This window comes from Quercus robur, chromosome 3, assembly GCF_932294415.1.
Source record: "Quercus robur chromosome 3, dhQueRobu3.1, whole genome shotgun sequence".
Classification (NCBI taxonomy): domain Eukaryota; kingdom Viridiplantae; phylum Streptophyta; class Magnoliopsida; order Fagales; family Fagaceae; genus Quercus; species Quercus robur.
In genome coordinates, this window is record NC_065536.1 from 27,861,348 (window position 1) to 27,883,139 (window position 21,792).

The following is a 21,792-nucleotide window of genomic DNA, read 5'->3' on the forward strand; positions in this document are numbered from 1 at the left end:
CTTATTACAAAATGGTAAAAACGACTTGTCGCATAGCAGCTACAGGCCTTCATTCTAAAGCATTTCTACGGGTCAGTGGTCGCTCGACTCACTTCTTTTCTTTCTTCCAAAACAAATTCGGAGCCCCGAACCCGAACCCGAACCCGGCAGTCCACCCACCCTCTCAAAATTTGACTGGTCCATTCATTCAAAAACATTTGCACTTTCTTTCTTTCTAGACTTCAAAGACCCACAAACCTCACATTTCTCTCTCTCTCCCTCCATGAGTGAAAATGGATCAAACCCAAAACCAAGCTCAGAGATCAGCTCCGACTGCGGCTCCAGCTTCAGCCTCGTCCTCAGCTTCTCGTGCCTACCAGTTCCACCCTGCTCGCGCTGCTATCGTCGATCTCTTCAACCTCTACTTAGGCGTATTCACTCTCTCCCAATTCTCATCCCTTCTGTTTCTTCTTCTTCTTCTTCCTCTTAATTAATTAAAATATTGTGTGTTTCTTAATTTTGCAGAGAAGTAGTCGCCAGAAACCTGAAGATTCTATTCGAGAACCTCCGTAAGTACATACATATCTATGCGTTTGTGTTTCTATTTCTATATTGAAACTGTTTTTTTAGGGTTGAGTTGCGTGTGGCAGTGTTAAATTGTTCATATTATTAGCTTCTCTTGTCTAAATTTAAGTTTTTAGGCTCTACTCATTGAAAGACAGATGAAATTGCGTTGTTTATTTCATCCTAAGTTGAGAAATTCCATTTTTTAGTTTGTCTTTCGAATGAAGCAACGGAAAATTTAACGACAATGCTAAATAGTTACGCTAAGGCGATTTTGTTTGAACTTCCTAATCAATATATTTCCTCACTATATAACTCCGCCCGTGTCTGTGCTTAGTGTCGTATATTTGTTAACAGAGGTTCCAAGCCCCGGAAAACGAAGAGGGTTGCAGTAGGTTGACAGACAGCATAAAATTTAGTCACTAATGAATGAAAAAGATATTTTTTCATTAATTTTCTGCAGTGATGCATACAAAGTAAGTTTTGTTTCTAGGATTGTGAGTATTTCCTCGAACTTTGCTTTTTACATCCTCTACATACTAAGCATGCCTTGCCAGTCTGTGTGCTACCAAATTTCCTTTCTTACTTACATGGGATATATGCCAGTTTCTGAAAGTATTAAGAGTCTTTCTTTCTTCATCTAGGATATGACCTACCTTTAAAACGACACAAAGCTCCTACACGAACCCCTTTTTTTTGAGTTGCTTTCTTAAAAATACACTATTATGATACGTTTTTACAGTTATTTGCGGTGGCAAGCCAAACCAGTAGTTGAGATGTCCTTATTTTATAATGTGAGTTTGGCTATACAAATATTTGTTTCAATCCAGCTATAAAAGACTCAAAATTATCTGTAAATAAGATAAGCTTTGACAAACTTAGATGCAGAAGGAAAGCCTAATAAAAGAACAGTTTGATTCATAGATGTATCAAAATATTTGGCATATTTTGTGTTGTGAGTATATTCTACCATAACTGTTCAAACCTTGAATAGGTGCGATAAGAATTACAAAATTTTGGAATTGCTAGGATTCTTTGATTAGCTGTTTGCTCTCTTAGTGCTCTAATCATTGTTTAAATAACCAATCTTCAGGAACAAGACACAAAAGCGTGTGCTTGCACTAAACAGGGAGCTTCCTCCTCGGAATGAGCAGTTCCTCTTAGATTTTGAACAACTTCAAAGCCAGTTTTCTGTGAGTTTCTGAATTTTAATTATTCTTTTTGCATCATATGTCTTCTTTCATTAGTTTTTATTTTTATTTTTTGGTTTCATTCAACTTAATTGTGCCATTGTGCTTCTGTGTATTGATGCTGGTCATGTTTTTCAGGACCAAGAGCAACTGCGTGCTGTGACAGAATCTGTTCTTATATCTCTGGTTGTGCAGTGTAGTGGTCATGCACCAAGGGCTGAATTTCTTCTCTTTGCTTTACAGAGCTTGTGTAGTATAGGTTACATTAACTGGGATACTCTTTTGCCACAACTTCTTTCATCGATCTCCTCTGCAGAAATGACAGTGGGTCAGGGGAGTCAAGTGATGCCAGCTGTTTCATCTACAAGTTTATCACAGTCTGGGATGCTTCCACCTTCAAGCTCAATTCCTAATTCTTCTAATTTTCAGTCTTCAAATCCGGCATCTCCATTACCTTCAGTTCATGGTATTGGGTCCCCTGCCCAATCAATGACTGAACCACCATCATGTGCAACTCTGTCACCAGCCAAATCATCTGATATTTCCTGTAATGGACAGCAATCTACAGCCAGAGTAAATTCATCTATAAGAGATAATGCTGTAAGCAGTCTACGTCAGCTGTGTTGCAAGATTATTTTGGCTGGTCTTGAATTTAATTTAAAACCAGTGACTCATGCAGAAATTTTCTACCATATGCTGAATTGGCTGGTTAATTGGGATCAAAGACAACAGGGGATTGATGAATCTGATGCAGTGAAATCTTGGAGACCTGACAAGGCTCTTATTGAATGGCTGCACAGTTGTTTGGATGTGATTTGGCTTTTGGTTGAAGAGGATAAATGCCGAGTACCCTTCTATGAATTATTGCGGAGTGGTGTGCAGTTCATAGAAAACATACCCGATGATGAAGCCTTATTTACACTTATCTTAGAGATCCATCGGAGGCGAGATATGATGGCTATGCACATGCAAATGCTAGATCAACACTTGCATTGCCCTACATTTGGTACTCATCGGATTCTGTCTCAAACAGCTCCTAATATTGCAGGCGAAGCAGTAGCAAACATGCGATATTCGCCAATCACATATCCAAGTGTACTTGGAGAACCATTGCATGGAGAGGTGAGACATTTTCCTTGATTTCATTATCAGAATCCAACATTTCATGCAAATGAAACATTACATAATCTTTGGAATATCATAAACATGTTCTTGGTGGTTTAATGGCCTTTGTAAGTGTGTAGTGCAAATTCTTGAATTGTTTTGTGTGATTGGTTCTACTTCAATTTGATTGCTTACTGTCATAAGTTCTAATTTAAGAGGGCCTGCCACAAGTCACAGCATTTTTGTTGTTTACTGATTTATTTTATTTTATTTTAAAATCCACAAAAGAAATGATGATTTTTTCATTTTTATTAACAATTATTGTTATTATTTGATTATTCTCTATCCACTGACAAATATGCGAAGTGCTACTTGAGTGATAATGTTGCTGCATAGATAGTAATACAGTTGAAATTTGTAAGCTATGCTGTGTTTGAGAGAAACTTTAGCGGTGTAGATTCAACTTATGAAGTAGAAAGGGTTTAATAACATATTAGAGGTAATTTTGCTATTATGAAATTTGAACGAAAATGACCTGCAAAGCATAAAGTAGACTGGATGAAAATCATATGAGTATTCTTTCCCCAAGTTGTGGGATAATCAATAGAAGAGATGATGTAAAGCTCTCTAGTGCTTTTACAAAGTAATGCATGAACCTCTGATGGAACACACATGGTGTACAAAGTCTCCCATTAATGGATCCTGTTCATTAGGCTAATTTTTTATATGCTTCTCAGTTCTAAGTTTGTTTTAGAAAGTCTTTGTTATTGGATAGGGTTTATAGCATTTCAAATTAGTGCACTTCCTTTCCCTTAGGCTCTCTCTGCTTCCTTGCCAGTTTGTTTGTGTAGATAGCTTACAAATGGCCACTTGCTCCCTGTTATCAGTTTATTAGTAAATTAAGGGAAAAAAAAGCTGCTTGGTGACGTAGGACAAGTGAAAACAAACAAAATCTGATTTAAATATCCTGGGGCAGATCTGGTAGCACTTGGGCAACTTAGATTTTTAGGAATTAGGGTTAGGTTTTGGTGGGGAATGGCTGGAAAATTATGAGGGCTGTAGGGTTTCCAATGGGGGAAAGGAATAGAAGGGTTTGGGGACGAAACAAAGGTGAAAAGTCAGAATTTGGGTTGCTGTGAACAGTATCTGTACATAGACTTCCTAAGCATCACATCTTGGATAGGGTTGCATCACACAAACCAATAAAAGCTTCATAGCTTCTCTAAAAATCTGAAAATTTTATGCATTACAACCCTTTAAGTAGGAGTCTAATACCTATTCCTAGTTGAAATAGGATTTCTTAAAACCCTAATAAAACTTGGGCTTGGATTCCTTAAGCTTTTACTACTAAGCCTAACTAAATAAAAAAAAAACTTAAATAAAACCCAAAATAAGACCTAAAGGACCATTAGCACAACCCATGTCTATAATTTAGGAAATTACAAAATTGCCCCTGACACAAAATAAAATAAAATATAAAATTGAGATTACATGCAATTTTTTTTTATAACTAATAAAAATATAGGACAAAGTTTAGCTACAAAATTAGTTGTAACCTAAGGTTACAACTTAAAAAAAATTGATATTACTACATATTTTAAAAATCTATCTATTGAATTGTGTGTTCTTTACACTTTTAATACACATGTCAAATTTTATGCTAATCGGATATTATTTACTATATGATTTATAAGTTTATATTTTATGCATTAAACTACAAAAACTTGCAATTTAAATAATTTATTGATAACATAACTATTGATATTTAATTTTCTAGAAATTTTGCAAGTATGAAGGATATAAGAAGAAAATGTAATTCAATGGTGGATTTGTTAAAATTCACCTCCAATAAAAAGATATTGAGTAAGGTTGTAGTCTTAGACTACAACTAATTTTGTAGCTAAACTTTGTCCAAATATATATATATAAGAAAAAAGAAGTCACCAAGTATACAAGAAATATAGTGGAGTGGAACAATTAGTTACAAAAATTGCATAAATATAATAAATCAACAATAGAAAAGAAAAAAAAAAGATTCCTCAAGGGAGTTAGCTAGTCCAATAAAGTTTTGAAAAAGAATAACTTGAGAGCAGGCATAGAGTGCTTGATATCTTCAAAACTTATGCTATTTGTTCCCTCCAAATGCACCACATCAAACAGTGTGGGATAATCATCCAAATGTGACCATTTTGGATAATCATCCAAATGTGACCATTTTGATGATGACAAAAAAAGTGACCTTACTTGCAAGCTAGGAGCTCAACTGCAAATTTTGGCATCACCTAGAAAACTCCAAACAAACCAAAAATCATGGACCGCAAATCTGAAATGATGGGGTAATGTAGCAAAAGGTGGTCAACAGATTCACCATTACATTTGCACATATAACCCCAATTTATGATCTTTACCTTTCTCTTCATTAAGTTGTCAATACTCAAAATATTACCCAAAGCTGCAGTCTATACAAAGAAGGCTACTCTCAAAGGGGCCTTGGATCTCCAAATGATGTTCCAAGGGAAGAGATGATTAGTAGTAGCAGTATCAGTATCAGAGTCCAAAGGTTGGTAATAAACACCTACCTTGAAGCCCTTTTTCTTATCTGCTTTCTAGCACATCTTATCCTCTCCAATCCCTCTAATTTCCGAATCATAAATGGTAGTCATGAAAGTCATCAAGGACTCCAATTCCCAATCTTGTATTGCCTGCACAAAGTGTGGGATCCTAGTGAAGAACCCCATTGGTGAAATGCATAAAATCTGCCACATTGGCATCTTTATTGCGGCTAAGTCTAAATAACTTGGGGTAACAAACAGCAAGAGAAGTCTGCCCACACCATCGATCTTGCCAAAATTTCACCCGTGTTAAAACTGAGATTACATGCATCTAGTCCACTCCTATTGCATTTATGTACAAATATATAAATATGCATGTGTGTGTATATGTATGTAGTCATGCCTCTACGTGCGTGAATGTGTGTCTTGCAATTTTATTTGGATTAGAATCAACTGCGGTTGCTTAAATTAGCTTCTTTTCATTGGAATAGGATCTTTCAATGTCTATTCAGAAGGGAAGTTTGGACTAAATTAGTTTCTTTTCATTGGAATAGGATCTTGCAATGTCTATTCAGAAGGGAAGTTTGGACTGGGAGAGAGCTTTGCGTTGTATAAGGCATGCTCTTCGCACTACTCCATCACCTGATTGGTGGAAGCGTGTGCTTCTTGTGGCTCCATCCTATAAGAATCCTCAACCGCCAACTCCTGGTGCTGTTTTTACTTCTGAAATGATTTGTGAGGCAACTATTGATAGAATTATTGAACTATTGAAGTTGACAAACTCAGGCAATCATCTCTTCCTTAATTTTCTGTTTATTGAATTGTATTCCAAGTTAAAATGCCAATTCACTTTCCCATTGCTTACTTTAATTGAGGGAGTTTGTAGTACTTTTTCTATCTTTAAAAATGCGATATTTGATCCTAAGTTTTTTAGTTTTTTTTTTAAAATATTTTTTTAATGCTTTTAAGAGTGCTAGTATTATTGCCTTTTGGACATAAGGATAAACTGCTTAGCCCATTAGGGGTGAAAAGCCCTTGGAGTACCTGGTAAATGGTTTTGGTGGGTGTGGTTAGTTACTGATAGTAGTTTGATTAATAGTGAGGATTGTTGTACAATATGCTGTGCAATGTGCAATTAATCTGAGTGAAGTTCTCCTATGAAAAAAGAAGAAGTTAGTATTAAAAAATAAAAATGAAATTGCAGTGCTGTAATATACATCATGGTTATTGGTGGGAGTGGACTTGCTGAGGTCACGTGAAGGATACTAGTTACATTCAAGCAATCAAAATTTACTAGTCATGTTAGTCATTGTAGCCTATTTTTTGCTAGTGGCTTTCTATATGCTTGACTTCATATCCTATTTTACTATATGCTTGTTTTCATGTCCCTTTTTTTTACTTGCATGTTTTGTTCATTGTGGCTGTTTGTATGATGACTAATCATGGGCAATTTCTGGAAGTATATTTTTTGTAAGCTAAAATCTTGTACATTTTTTTTCTTGATTTTACCAGAGATAAATTGCTGGCAGGAGTGGCTTATCCTTTCAGATATCTTCTTTTTTCTTACGAAAAGTGGGTGTATTGACTTTGTTGATTTTGTGGACAAGCTACTTTCACGGGTTACAGAGGGTGATCCACACATTCTTAAGACAAATCACGTTACTTTGCTGCTTGCACAAGTTATAAGGGCTGAGCTTGTGATGAATGCTTTGAATTCAGATCCTAGAAAGGTTGTTTCTTAACCGTAAAAATTCATTGCCGTTCTACTGTGTTGAAATTCTTGGCACCTTCACTACTGATACAACATCATTAAAAGCATTGATAATTCTTTTGTTTTCTTGTCGAAGGTGTATATTTTAGCTAAACTAATCTTTCTGCTGGTGGGACGGGGGTGGACGTTTTGTCTGTTGGACAATGTGTGTCTCTGAACATGTTTGGAGCTATCTTTTCCAATTCATTATGTTGCAAATTATAAGACAATCCATGTGTTTATTTAATCAAGCCGCATGACTCATTAAAATGGTCATGCAATTAAACTACACATGGATGGTCTCTTTAATTGCCACATAGTAGGTTGAAGCAAGATTGCTCTAAATATGTTTGGAGCCAAACCTTTTCCTTATGTGTAATCCTATGTTGCAGAAATTTAGGTTTCTCTTAAAATTTTTTGATGATTCTTTTGGTGTTGAGCACATTAATCAAGTTGATATCCTATACCTGAGGCCTTTTGGTGTTGAGCACATTAATCAAGTTGATATCCTGTATCTGAGGCATTTTGTTCCTGCTGGCAGGTGGAAACGACCAGAAAACTAATATCATTTCATCGAGAAGAAAGAAGCCCTGATCCTAATAATCCTCAAAGTATCCTGCTTGATTTTATAAGTAGTTGTCAGAATTTACGTATTTGGTCACTGAACACAGCCACCAGGGATTATTTGAATAATGAACAGCTCCAGAAGGGAAAGCAAATAGATGAATGGTGGAGGCAAGCAAGCAAAGGTACATTTTATTCCTGTCGTTTCATGGAGTTTAGTTTATTTTCCTTGACCACATGGCTACTGCTGCTGATGAAATGAAAAAATGTTATCTGATTGTGCTGTATGCTTATTTGTTGAGTCAGTGTATGGTATAAGTGTTTGTGTTACAATTGCTGCTACTTTGGATATGTAGGACACTTCTCCCTTTGTTACAGGAACCTTATGACTATATGAGTGTCACTCCCCTTTCTATAACTACTGTCAAATGAGTCTTTACACATATATGAGCTTGTGGTACTTCATCAGCCCAATTTATTTTTATTTTTTAATTAATATTTTTAGAAAAATCAAATCAAAGACATTTTGATCATGACATCAATGTAACGACTAACGAGGGTTTCGTATGGTAATTTCTTGTTCATTTTCTGAAATTGAAAAATGAATTATCAACCTTTAACGTTTGTTTCAAAATTGTCCTTATTCTTTGTAATGTCCCATAAAAGTCCTTATCATCATATAATCATCATATAATAGATGAAAAAAGTTAAAGTAGCAAACGAAATTCATGAAATCAAGGTCACTTTGATGATGTGTCACGTTAGTAATTTTCCGTCCATTAGATGAGGATAAGGTCCTGTTTATACAATTTTGAAAGTATAGGGACTAAAGTAAAACATTTTAAGTATAAGAAATATTTTGTAACAAAGGTCAAAGGTTAAGGGCCAAATATGCAATTTAACCTATTTTTTTTTCTTTGGGACAAAGTCTTTTGTTGTTGTTGTTGTTGTTGTTGTTAAGTTTTCAATTGTTTGTCAATGATTGATTGAGACTCAAAATGTTAAATTCATTATAGTACTTAAAGAAATAGCGGATTTAATGTTAAGAATGATAGTAATTGAAAGAATAAGAGATATTTAAAATAATTATAATAAAATTATGTTGATTTTTTTGCATATACCTATAGCAAACTAGAATATATATGCTAATTAAAGTTTACAAATATGATAAGTTATCTTAAAAAAATAGTGTGTGTGTGTAGACAAGTAATGAAAATTTAATTCAAATTATAAAAATAAGTCACCCAAGTATAAATGATGCATACAACTGGGGATCAATACAATTAAGCACACAAATTACAAGTATCCATCAAATCATGAACCAAAGAAATAGAATGACTTGCTACGATTGATTGAAATCCATTCCAATAGTATTTTAAAGAAGAAAAGTTTTAGATTTGCTATTGTCCTTTCAGAGTCCTTGAAGCTCTGATTATTTCTCTTGCCAAATGCACCAAATCAAGCAATGAGGAACAGCTATCCAAAAGACACTATTGCAATGACATTCAAACTTTCCTTGCCAACACACTAGAAGCTCAATCACAGTTTTCAGCATTACCTAGTGAATACCAAACAAGAACACCAAAGACCACAACTCGGAAGCAATATGATATTGTAGTAAAAGATGGTCTACTGATTTGAAGCAATATGACATTGTAGTAAAAGACCAATCCAAAATCTATACTTTCCTTTCACATAAATTATCAATCATCATGTTTTAAAGAAGAAAAATTTTAGATCCCCTACTTTTCTTATCCAAGGCTCCGATTATCTCTCCTGCCAAATGCAACCAAATCAAGCAATGAGGAACAACCATCCAAAAGACACCATTACAATGACGTCCAAACTTTCCTTGCCAACAAACTAGAAGCTCAACCATAGTCTTTAGCATTACCTAGTGAATACCAAACAAGGTGAAGATCATAGATCTTGGCTCGGAAGCAATAGGACATTGTAGTAAGATGATCTATTGATTCCTCATTGCTCTTTCACATATAACCTGGAAAGCACGGACACGGCATTTTGCTTATTGTGCCCACGTTGGACACGAACCGAACATAGGGTACGCATGGGACGCGGCTGCACACGTGTCCTAACCCCCCCCCCCCCCCCCTCTTTTTTTTTTTCCTTTTTTCTTTTTAAAATTATCAAATACGGCCAGGACACAGGGTATGTCAAAAAAAGAAAGAAAAAAAGAGGGGGGAAAAATCTATAACCTTGCATCTCCATTCTCCATTTTCAGTCTTCCTCAAGCTTCAGTTTCTCTCACGCTATGTCTCTTCATCTTTCATAGCTCTCTCTCATTTTTTGTTTTCAAAACTTATATCTTTTTTTTTTTTTGAGAGTTGTGTGACTAATTTATCTTTTTATTTTATTTTATTTATTATTTATTTATTTTTTTATAGAGTTGTGTGGTTGTCTGCCTCTTCTGTTTCAATTTAACTTTTAAGTGGCCAGCTGTTGGCCACTTCCCTTCTTCTTTCATTGCGTCTTTTTTTTTTTTTTTTTCAATTCACATATTAGAATGACACACTCACATAATGGGCTTTAAATATACTTGTGACTTGGGACATGGGCTTAAATATAATTAAGACATGAGCTTAAATTATTAAAGCAGGTAATATTTTAAATTATATATATATATATATATATGTATGCACACACACACACACACTAAAAACTCTTAGACTTTAATTACATAAAATATTCATTATTTCTCTTAAATTGACATATGTTTAATATTTTATGAAAAATAAATGCTTATCCATATATAAAAATAAAAATATATTTAATATACATATCTCTGCCCCTGCCATACATTTGTCCTACTTTTTCAAAAATTGACGTGTCACCATACCGTATCCGTACCTGTGCTTCCTAGCATATAATTCCATTCCAAAATCCACAATTTCCTTTTTACTGATTCCCCACTGCAGCCCAAACTAAGAACACAGCTCTAGAAAGGACTTTATGCTTCCAAATGCTCCTTTAAGGGAGGGATTGATCAAATACATCTATCAAAACCCAATAATGGTTGCTAACCTCAAAACCCCTTCTCTTAGTAGGCATCCAACACATCTTATTCTCACTAGATCCTCTCAAAGATACTCCATAGATAACTTCCATAAATTAAAAAAAGACCCTAATTCCCCTGAACTGCTTGCAAGAATTTCATATCCCAATAAAGAACACCATTGTGGAGCTTCACAAGATCAACCACATAAGCCTCCTTGTTACTACCGATTCTGAATAACTCTAGAAAACACAAACTCAAAGGGCTATCCCCCCACCAAACATCAAGCCAAAGTTTCACTCTAGATCCATTACCAATCTCAAACTAAATATAGCGAGAAAAGGTAGGCCAACCACCTCTAATAGTCTTCCATAAGCTCACCCCATAAGGATTTGGAATGGAATTAAAGCACCAGCCTCCACCCTCACTTCCATATTTAACCCTTATCACCCTTCTCCAAAACGCACCTTTTCAGTCCCAAATCTCCACAACCATTTTCCCAACAAAGCTTCATTAAAGCGTCTCAAACTCCTAATTGCCAAACCTCCATATTGAAGAGGAGAAACATACCTTAGATCAATTCACCAAGTGAAATTTTGAACCATCTTCCATATCACTCCAATGGAAATTTCATTGGAGTTCTATGCGATTTGTGGCGTCCACCGGCATAGGCAATAGGGAAAGGAAATAGGTCAACATGGGAAATAGGGAAGGAAATATGTCAGTAGATTGGATAAAGTACTTTTTAATTTTTTATAAGAGTAATTCTACCTCATTTAGACAGGAGATCTACTATTGGATATTGCACATTTCTAAGCAGAAACTTGATCACTTGCAAAATTAAGAATCAAAATTGATGTAGGGAGCATTAAAATCATCTAAAATTTTATTTTTGAATGTAAAATTAATTTTGTTTTCAAATTTTGAATTTGGTTTAATGTTGTTGGTTTTAAGGGATTTGATTAGATGTTTTCCATATTAGCATAATCTATACAATTTGAATAAGAATAATTTATGATGAGTTGAGAATATATCTCCTCTTTTGTTCTCTTTGTTTGGTGTGATGCCAAACGCCCTTAGGTGGTGAAGCTTAGGGTTTGCAGGCAGGTTCTAGGTGGTGAAGCCTAGGATTTGTTTTGTTGTTCCTTTTGTTCCTTTTTTATCCTTATTTTCCTACCCTTGTTCTACATAAAAAATGTTGTCTTGTTCTAGTTTAGAGATCAAGTATAGGGCCATGACTCATACATCATGTGAACTTATGTGGATCAAGCACCTTCTTGAGCAATTAAGGTTTCATATGTAGTTTCCATGACTATGTATGCGATAACTAAAAGCAAAGCAATCCACATTGCTTCAAATCCTATGTTTCATGAGCAGACGAAGCGTATAGAGTTGGGTTGCTATCTTGTTCGAGAAAGAGTGGAAAGCGGTGTTAGTACTATGCCATATGTTTCTATAGGAGCTCAAACCGCTGATATATTTACCAAGCCTTTGTTTAAAATACATTGGATTTGTTATGTTATAAGTTGGGATTGTATGACATATATTTGGGGAAAATTAGTCAAAATATATTAGAAATCATTATATAAATAATATATAATTAGTTTTAACCCTGCACTGATGTAGGACAAATTAGGGATTTGTCTATGTTTAGTTGTGGTGGGTTTTGGGTTAGGAAAGAAGAAGAATTAGAGAGCAGTTGGGTTGTGTGAACAGTACCCATGAATGGTAACCTTAGAAAGAAAGAAGAGAAAGAGAGAGTAGAAAGGAGAAAAAAACAACAAAAGCCAACGTGCCTATTGCCTAAAACACTCAATTTTATTAATCAACTCATGCTACTTCTTTGAATACATATATGATTCCTTCTAGTATTAGGACTACTAATAAAACCTAATAAATACTTAACTTGGACCCAAAGAAAATAAACCTAAAATACTAAAAACCCTAGAAGATTCTAGACTCAAGAAAATGACCAAAATACCCTTAATTTGCAGTAATTGCAGAAATTACAGATTTACCCCTGAATATAAAATTGACCATAACTATTAAAATAAAAGCCCAAATTAAAAACTGTTTTAACCCTAAAAGACTCATACTTAGACATTTGAAAGGGCACGATTTTCACTTCAATTGGACTTCGCATGAGGACCCAATAAAATAATTCTTGAATAGCGAATTTGCAAAGTAATAGCATATTAATCTTACATGACTTGGGGGTGTACGAATTGTATTTCTTTATCTGAATTTTTAGTCTCTATTTCCTTTAGTTCTTGATTATATTGTATCTGTTTCTTGTTTAGAGTGATCACCATCGTGAACATTTTTATGATGTTCAATTTTTTTCAATAAAAGTCTTATTACCTATCAAAAAAAATACATGACTCCATCATACACACATGATCTTTTTATTGGTCCTCTGACTTTTAGAATGAATTGTTGAAGTGGATTGAGTGCCCTAATTCATCTTCAATTTTATTTTTTTTGCCATTTCTTTCAGCATGAAATAACTTGGCAAATATATTTATATTAAAAACCGTGGGAGGAATTGTTTATGTGGTTTTATCCACTTCGCTAGATTGTTGTCCTTGCTTGATTTAAAGCTTTACTTCTAATATACATGTTTTACATTTTTCTCTTTATTTTTTTAAATATTGCTTATTAAAAACAAGTCTGATATCCTCATTTTTGGGGCATTTTCTTTAATAGCAAATGGTGAAACTGTTCTTGGATTTCTTTTAACAATGATTCATATCTGCTGCAGAGTGTGTACCAAAATATTTTTAATGGGTCTGTTCTTGTCCATTTTTTACATGTGTTGGTTTTTCATTTCAGGTGACCGCATTATGGATTACATGAATATGGATGATAGATCAATTGGGATGTTTTGGGTTGTGTCTTATACCATGGCACAACCAGCTTGTGAAACGGTAATGAATTGGTTAAACTCTGCTGGAGTTACAGATTTGTTACCAGGATCAAATCTACAGCCCAACGAGAGGGTAATGGTTATGCGGGAAGTAAGCCCCTTGCCAATGTCATTATTATCTGGCTTTTCCATGAACCTATGTTTGAAGCTTGCCTTTCAAATGGAAGAAAGTTTATTTGCTGGGCAGGTACGCTAGTTTATATAGGTTCAATTCAATATAATTTTTTTTAATGAGTACTAGAAAATATTCTTAATTGTATTTTAATACTAATCATGTCATATATGCTAAGACTAATCTTCTTAATTACATGTATTTGTTTACTAGAAAATCTGCCCAACTTAGATGACTGAAATTGTATTAATATTGTAGAAAAAATTGAGTGAATAAAACTCATTATGTAATAAATCTTACTAAGGGTTTTTCCCCTCATTTCAAGAGGTATAGACTGCCAAAGCATAATAATCAACTCTGGAGCCATCCAAAAATCTACGTGGAAAGGAGAGCCAGCAATATGTAAAGAGTTATTTGATTACTATAAGTGCATTGTCTGATATTATGTCCTGGAAACTTATAAAGTATGAATTATAGACTAGATAGCACTTTGAACAAGATCTCTATAAATCTGGGAACGTGGTTCAACGAGATCCCTATAAATTTGGAACTATCTTTTGACATTATGTTTAATATTTCAATGCAGGTTGTGCCTAGCATCGCAATGGTTGAAACATATACTAGATTGCTGCTCATTTCACCTCACTCATTATTTCGTTCACACTTCAGCGTAATTTCTTGTGCCGTTTAAAAGCTTTTTTTATTTTTATTTTTATTGCTACGTTATTATTCTCATTTCTTGCTAGTAAGTATGCTCTGTATTAATGCATTCATAATATGTAGAGAGGGAATAAGTTTTCTCCCTTGTTTTCTGGTCTTGAGGCTACAGTGGGCTTCATAATGTAGGCAGCCCCCAACTTTTTTCATTATGGGATTCTGTCTGAAGTGTCTATGTCAACCTGTAAGGGGTTCACCTGTAGCTTGGTTGACATCTTCATATTTGAATTGTTTGGGTGACAAGAAAAAAATGTATAATGGATAAAGCAATGTCTATATATTTGGCATGAATTGGCTCTCACTCTACCATTCCTCTACCTTGCTACACTAGAAAGAGAATGAAAGTCTTTCAAATGGTCATCCTCAGATTTAGATCTTGTCTTTTAACATGCCAATTATTTATTTATTTATTTTTTAAAAGGTAAACACAACTCATACATAGATATCGAACTTGTGACCTTACCCTACAGCCCTTGTTTATTGGGGGAAGAGATGTCATTTGGCCCAAAGATGATAGGCCTGGTGCTTATTTTGGTGTCACGCTATTAGCCTAGGAACTTTGATCTTAGCTTTCATATTGTTTTGTCCTCATTCTTGGAGCTATAGTTTTTAGTTTTAGCTGCTCATATAAAAAAAATGTGACCACTGGGTACTTGAGCTATGAGTTCTTAAACTATTGCTCCAAGATTTACACTGTGCACTTGGACACCTTTACACTTGCTTTGAAGTTGTTTCCAGGTTAAAGGTGAATTTGGGTAAGTCTGAATTGGTGAATTGGGGATGTTCCAAATTTTGGGGGGGGGGGGGGGGGGGGGGGGGCTAGTGACTATTTTGGGTTGTAAACAGTTGAATTTACCAATGTAATACTTAGGTCTTTCTTTGTATGCCAAATTCAAAGATGAGACAATTTGGAAATTGGAACTTAATTCTGGAGGTGAAGAGAAGATTGGTAGGATTAAGCGACTTTATTTATCTTAGGGGGAAAAATTATGGTAATTAAAAGTACCCTTTCCAACTTACCCACCTATTTTATCTTTCTGTTTCCTATCCCAATTGAGGTGGAGAAAAGTTACATAGAGATTTCTTATGGAGTGGCTTAGGCGAGGAGTCCAAGATCCATTTAGTGAAATGGACTAAGATTTGTGGGGGGTTGGCCATTAGGAGTTTGAAGAGATTTAATCAAGCTTTTCTCAGTGGTTCTAGAGATTAGGTATGGCGCAGATATGTTATGGAGGAGAGTAGTAGGGGAGAAGTATGGTAGTGTATGGGGTGGTTGGTGCATGAATGTTGTCAAGGGACTTTACGGTTTTAGTTTTAGGAAATTTATAAGTTGAGAGTGGGCTTCTTTTTTTGCAGTACCTTCAGTTTGAGGTGGGAGATGGGACAAAGGTGAAATCCTGTTATGATTTATGGTATGGCGAATTTCAGTTGAAGGTGGCATACTCGAAACTGTTTTCCATTACATGAACATGGAAGCTGTAGTAGCAGATCTTAAAAAGTTTGGCAATGGCTTTCTTCATTTGGATCTTAATTTCTCAAGAACTGTGCATGATTGGGAGTTGGAGTCATTGTTGTCATTGTTGTCATTTATGAATGTAATATATTCCATTTCAATGAGGGGAAATGAGGAGGATAAGTTTTGTTGGATGCCATCTAAGAGAAGTGGTTTCAAGGTCAAAAGCTATTGTCAAACTTTAATTTCAATCGAAGATGCAAATTTTCTTTGGAAAGGTATTTGGAAGACCAAAGTGCCACCGCGAGTTGCATTATTTTCATGGATTGTAGAGTTGTGGAAAATCTTGACAATCAATAATTTGAGAAAGAGAAATCTTATTTTGATAGATTGATGTTGTGTGTAAAAGAAGTGGTGAGACTACGTCATGCCCCAACTCATCATTGGCATGATATTGTTCGCTTTGAGTTGTCCCCCACGGTTTTAAAAGGATTTATACCAATTAGAGTCTAAGACCTCCATATAAGGTGCATGACCCCCTTACCTACGCAATGTGGACTTATTTAAGATTTGGTTCTCCCTCACCTTACCCACGTCTTTTGGACTTTTGGTCCCCATTAAGGGCCATGTGTCCCCATGTGGGACCCACACATCATCTTGTTGCGTAGGGGTCGGCTCTGAAACCATTTTATTGTGGGGACCCAAATATCTAAAAGACCTCTTAAGTGGGGTGAGGTGAGGGAGAACCAAATCTTGACTAAGTTGCACATCGCCTAGGTGCGGGGGGAGGTCTTATGCCTTATATGGAGGTCTTAGACTTTAGTTGGTATGAGGCCTTTAAAAACCGTGAGGGGCAACCCAAAGCAGATAGTATCATGCCAATGATGAGTTGGGGTGTGACACTATGGATCATCTACTCTCCATTGTTCTTTGGCTCAAGAGTTGTGGACTTTGATCTTCAATCTGTTTTGGGTTCAGTGGGTTATTCCAAAAAAACATACTAGTGTTGGTTTGTGAGCATGGGTGGCTAGGACAACGTCGACATTTAGAAAAGGTTCAATGGGCAGTTCCCAATTGCATAATATGTTGTCTTTTGGCATTCTTCATTGGGATTTGAATTTCTCAAAAACTGTGCATGATTGGGACTTGGAGTCATTGTCATCTTTTATGGATGTACTTTATTCTATTCCAGTGAGGGGGAATGGGGAGGCTAAGCTTTGTTGGAAACCTTCTAAGAGAAGGGGTTTTGTGGTCAAAAGCTATTAGCGAACTTTAATTTCTACAGAAGACATGAATTTTCCTTGGAAAGATATCTGGAAGAGCAAAGTTCCGCCTAGAGTTGCTGATGCGGGAGACGCAAGAAAATTATTATTTAGTATTATTTATGTTTGCTAGTCAATTGTATTTTTATGTTTTAGGTCTTATTAGTTTATTGGGTTATTAGTATTTTAATTTAGAAGCAAGGGTATTTTTGTAATAAGGCAATTAGGGTTTCCTAGCCAACAAGGGTATTTTTGTAATAAGGCAATTAGGGTTTCCTAGCCAATTAGAACTAGGGTTTAGTAATCCTTTATAAGCAACTTATTGTACTCCTTGAGGGGACAGTTGATATTTTGATGAATGAAAACAATGGCCGTTTGGTCTTTCTTTGGTCTGGTGCTGACTTCAGGTCTACCCTAGGTGCTGGCTCCTAGTGGTTTCCCCGCTTGGTGCTGACTCCAAGCAAAAGGCCTAGGTGTTGACTCCTAAGTCATATCTTTTATTTTTCCGTTCTTTCAATTTTGTTCTGGTTGTCCTGCGTCAGTTTTGGTATCAAAGCAAACACCGATCTGTTTGAAGCATCACCGCAGTCACGAACCAGAAAAGTATTAAAAAAAAAAAAAAAAAGAAAAAAAAAAAAAGCCAGATTTTGAAGCCAACCAGAAACCTCTAGTCCAGAACTCACAATCAAGTTTCCAAATCCCTTGCAACCACAAAGAGAGAAAAAACCATGTCAAGACCCATCGGCAACCTCGACTCACCACCGTTGAGATTGACCCACCAGCCGCCGAAATCCACAGACCAGCACTTAGCCGCCGCCGACCCATCAGCCACCGCCGCCGACACCATCTTCACCTTCAACTACCACCGCTGAGGACGTCGACCACCACCGATGCCAAGACCCAAGACATCGCGCCGCCACTCCTCTACGATTCAAGCCGCTACTGTCTTCCCCGTCTTCGCGTCGCCATAGCCGTCGATCCCTAGCACCGCGTCCATCACCGAGCCTCTTTTCAGTCTAGAGAATGTTGTCTCTTTTAGTTTCTATGGTTTCCTTTTTTTTTTTTTTTTTTTTAATTTTTTTTTTTAAGTCTGTCCTGTAGTTTGCGTTCTTTTTAGGTCTATTGTTTGCTTTCTTTAAGTCTGTAGTTCCTTAAGTCCAGCAGTGTATTTTATTATTTTGCCAAAAAAAAAAAAAAAAAAGACCAAGCAGAGTCCAGGCCCGTGACAGACCAGTCCAAGCCCAGTTCCAGCACTACCTGTCCAGAGAACATCACAGCAGCCCAGGTTCTTGTTCCAACTCAGAACTATTTTTTTGACGCACTATTTTAGAGAATCATGGAAATATTAGAAGAACCTTATTTTGATGGTTATGAAACTTATCCACGAGATTTTGTCAACTGGATGAATGGGATGGAGCATTTCTTTGAGCAAGCAAATTTTGCAGATAACATAAAGGTTAGGTATGCCAAGTCGAAGTTAATAGGTAAAGCACAGAGGTTTTGGGAGAATCTTGAACGTTTCCGCTATATGGATTATGAACCTGCCATTACTGTGTGGGAAGATATGAAAGAAAAGCTTTGTGATGAGTATTTGTCACCATACTATCGAGCTAAGTATCTGCCCCAATCTCAGTGTGGTACTTTTCAAGTTGAAGCAATTGCGATGACTCCTCATTCTCATCTCATATCATGTCCTCAGCGCATTTTTGAACAATCTACCAAGGAATTATCTACCAGGAAAGTAACGGAATTAACTGTAAAGCTCATGAAAGAGATTCAAGACAGGACTGCTCAGATGAAGCAAATGAAGACTCAACCCGATTCAATTGGGAAACCAAGGATAATTGATCACAATGAACTTATTGTTGCCCCTAAAGAAGACAACATTGATGGTGATATCTTGGTTGTGGAGAATCCTCCAGCAACACTAAAGCCTAATGTTGACACAGAAGTACATGCCTCGACAAGTGTTGCTTTAACAAGCATGCAAGGAAATGAATCTATTGAAGAACAGCAAGGTGAAAAGATGGCGCCTAAAGAGAGTATTATGTTAGAGGGTGCACATGATGTGAAAGTTGGAGTTGTTGAATGTGCTTCTAATCAACCCTCCACAGTCCTTGAAGATCTACATCTTGGTGAAGTCGAAGAGGTTAAAACAACATTGCTTCCTATGGTTCATAAGGTTTAAGAAGAGATTATACTGATTCCACACATTCATTTTGTTATTCCAAATGAGTTTGATGTGGTGGAATTCAAGGTTTTTGTTTTCCCTGTGCTCCCTAAGGTGATTTCAGACTTGAAGCAAGTGTTATTTATCAGCATCCTAATCCTTCAATGCTTTAAAACTCGAGGTCGAGTTTTCTCCAACCAGAGGAGAATGATGCGGGAGACGCAAGAAAATTATTATTTAGTATTATTTATGTTTGCTAGTCAATTGTATTTTTATGTTTTAGGTCTTATTAGTTTATTGGGTTATTAGTATTTTAATTTAGAAGCAAGGGTATTTTTGTAATAAGGCAATTAGGGTTTCCTAGCCAACAAGGGTATTTTTGTAATAAGGCAATTAGGGTTTCCTAGCCAATTAGAACTAGGGTTTAGTAATCCTTTATAAGCAACTTATTGTACTCCTTGAGGGGACAGTTGATATTTTGATGAATGAAAACAATGGCCGTTTGGTCTTTCTTTGGTCTGGTGCTGACTTCAGGTCTACCCTAGGTGCTGACTCCTAGTAGTTTCCCCACTTGGTGCTGACTCCAAGCAAGGCCTAGGTGCTGACTCCTAAGTCATATCTTTTATTTTTCCGTTCTTTCAATTTTGCTCTGGTTGTCCTGCGTCAGTTGCATTCTTTACATGGACTGCAACGTTGGGGAAAATCTTGACAATCGATAATTGAGAAAGAGAAATCTTATTGAACACTTTTAATGTGTGAGTGTGACTTGAGGTGTAAGTGCAGTTGTGAATCAATTAAGCACCTGTTACTGCACTGTCCTATAGCTAGAAAGCTGTGATCTTTTGCATTTACAGCTTTTGGAGTAATTTGGGTGTTGCCAAACCAGGTGATTGATATGTTGACTGCTTGCAGAGGGTTCTTTGGACGTCACTGAAACAGGGTTGTGTAGCAAGCTACTCCACATTGCATTATGTAGACCATATGGAGAGAGAAATTGTTGAACTTTTGAGGACAAAGAGCATTCTATGCAGGATATTAAGAATAGTTTTGTGATCTTTGTTTGAATATTGTACTTCAATTTGGGGGGGGGGGGGGGTTCATGTAGTTCTCTTGTTGATTTTTTGGACTTAATGAGTTTCCCTTTGTAATTCTTTAAGGGTGCTTGCATTTGAGTGTACCTTTTTGTAATAAATTATTCTCTTAATTATCATAAAAGAAAAGGTGAATCTACTAGCGTGGGTTTGCTTTAAAACTCTATTGATGGGGATGTGATTGGTTTTCCTTGGATAAGCATTTGGAATGTTAAGGTTCCTTGGAAGGTTGCTTTCTTTGCAAGGATGGTAGCGCTGGATTACATTATAATAGTGAATCTCTACAGAAGCGGAACATATTGATTATCGATTGATGTTGCGTGTGCAAGAATAGCAGGGAATTAGTTGAGCACCTTCTACCTCATTATACTGTGACGAGTTATTTGGTTGTTTGTGTTCACTTTCTTGGAAGTTTCATGGCTTATGCAGAAGACAGTGGTTCAGATGCTAATCTATTGGAAATGGAGATCTCATTGTCACAGAAGCTCTAAAGCTTGGAATGATGTTCCATTTCGCATGTTGTTGACAATTTGGCTTGACAAAAATAGCATATCCGTTGATGACTTTGGACATCTAAACAACATCATCAAACAATCAATGTTAAGATGTTTGTATGATTGGGTTGCTGTTTTAGGAAATGTTCTCTAATATTCTCTTTACAAATCTTGGATAGCTTAAACTTAAGTGTAATATTCAGGAGTGGAATAGGACATATTCTGTACCTTGTCTATTTATCTTTCTGAATAAATTATTTTACCATAAAAAATTCCTCTTGCTGCCTCTAGTACTAACCATATTCTTACCTTTCTTTTCAAGATATTTGTCTTACAGTGATGATGTATCTTATAACTGCCATTTACTGCAGAATTTGGCACAAAGGAACCCAGCATTATTGAGCAAGCCTGGTGTAACTCTTTTGGTGCTTGAAATTTTGAATTACCGTTTGCTGCCATTATATAGGTGATACTTCTGTGTTCCATGTTTTTGAATCATAATATTTTGATCAATTACCATGTGCTTCTGGATCTCTTTATTCCAAAATTTGCCTCTTGGTTTAGAGTCCAAATTTCCATAAACTTCAGACACTTTAAGCTTGATTCCCTTGGATGCAATCTGATAGTATTGCAACTTAATTTGTCAGTTTGACATACTCTCTTTTACTGTAGGTACCAAGGAAAAAGCAAAGCCTTGATGTATGATGTCACAAAAATAATTTCTGCAAGAAAAGGGAAACGTGGAGAGCATCGTGTATTTAGATTGGCTGAAAACTTGTGCATGAATCTTATTTTGTCACTCAGAGATTTTTTCTCAGTGAAAAGGGAAGGGAAGGTGGATACTGTTGTCT

General features: G+C 36.0%; 1 protein-coding gene across 2 annotated transcripts in view; it reads left to right on the forward strand.

Moving 5' to 3' along the window:
• Positions 1-204: 204 nt before the first annotated feature.
• The window catches only part of LOC126717684 (mediator of RNA polymerase II transcription subunit 23), a 51,034-nt gene continuing 29,446 nt past the window's right edge, over positions 205-21,792 (forward strand). The window contains exons 1-11 of one of the 2 annotated variants that reach the window (XM_050419526.1): positions 205-410; positions 505-548; positions 1,637-1,736; positions 1,872-2,855; positions 5,944-6,175; positions 6,902-7,119; positions 7,681-7,888; positions 13,549-13,829; positions 14,341-14,424; positions 21,313-21,407; positions 21,614-21,776. In XM_050419526.1, coding sequence (XP_050275483.1) covers positions 273-410; positions 505-548; positions 1,637-1,736; positions 1,872-2,855; positions 5,944-6,175; positions 6,902-7,119; positions 7,681-7,888; positions 13,549-13,829; positions 14,341-14,424; positions 21,313-21,407; positions 21,614-21,776 — 2,547 coding nt within the window. In that variant the 5' untranslated portion in view covers positions 205-272. The remainder of the gene's footprint in view (positions 411-504; positions 549-1,636; positions 1,737-1,871; positions 2,856-5,943; positions 6,176-6,901; positions 7,120-7,680; positions 7,889-13,548; positions 13,830-14,340; positions 14,425-21,312; positions 21,408-21,613; positions 21,777-21,792) is intronic. The other variant, XM_050419523.1, reaches the window with a different exon arrangement.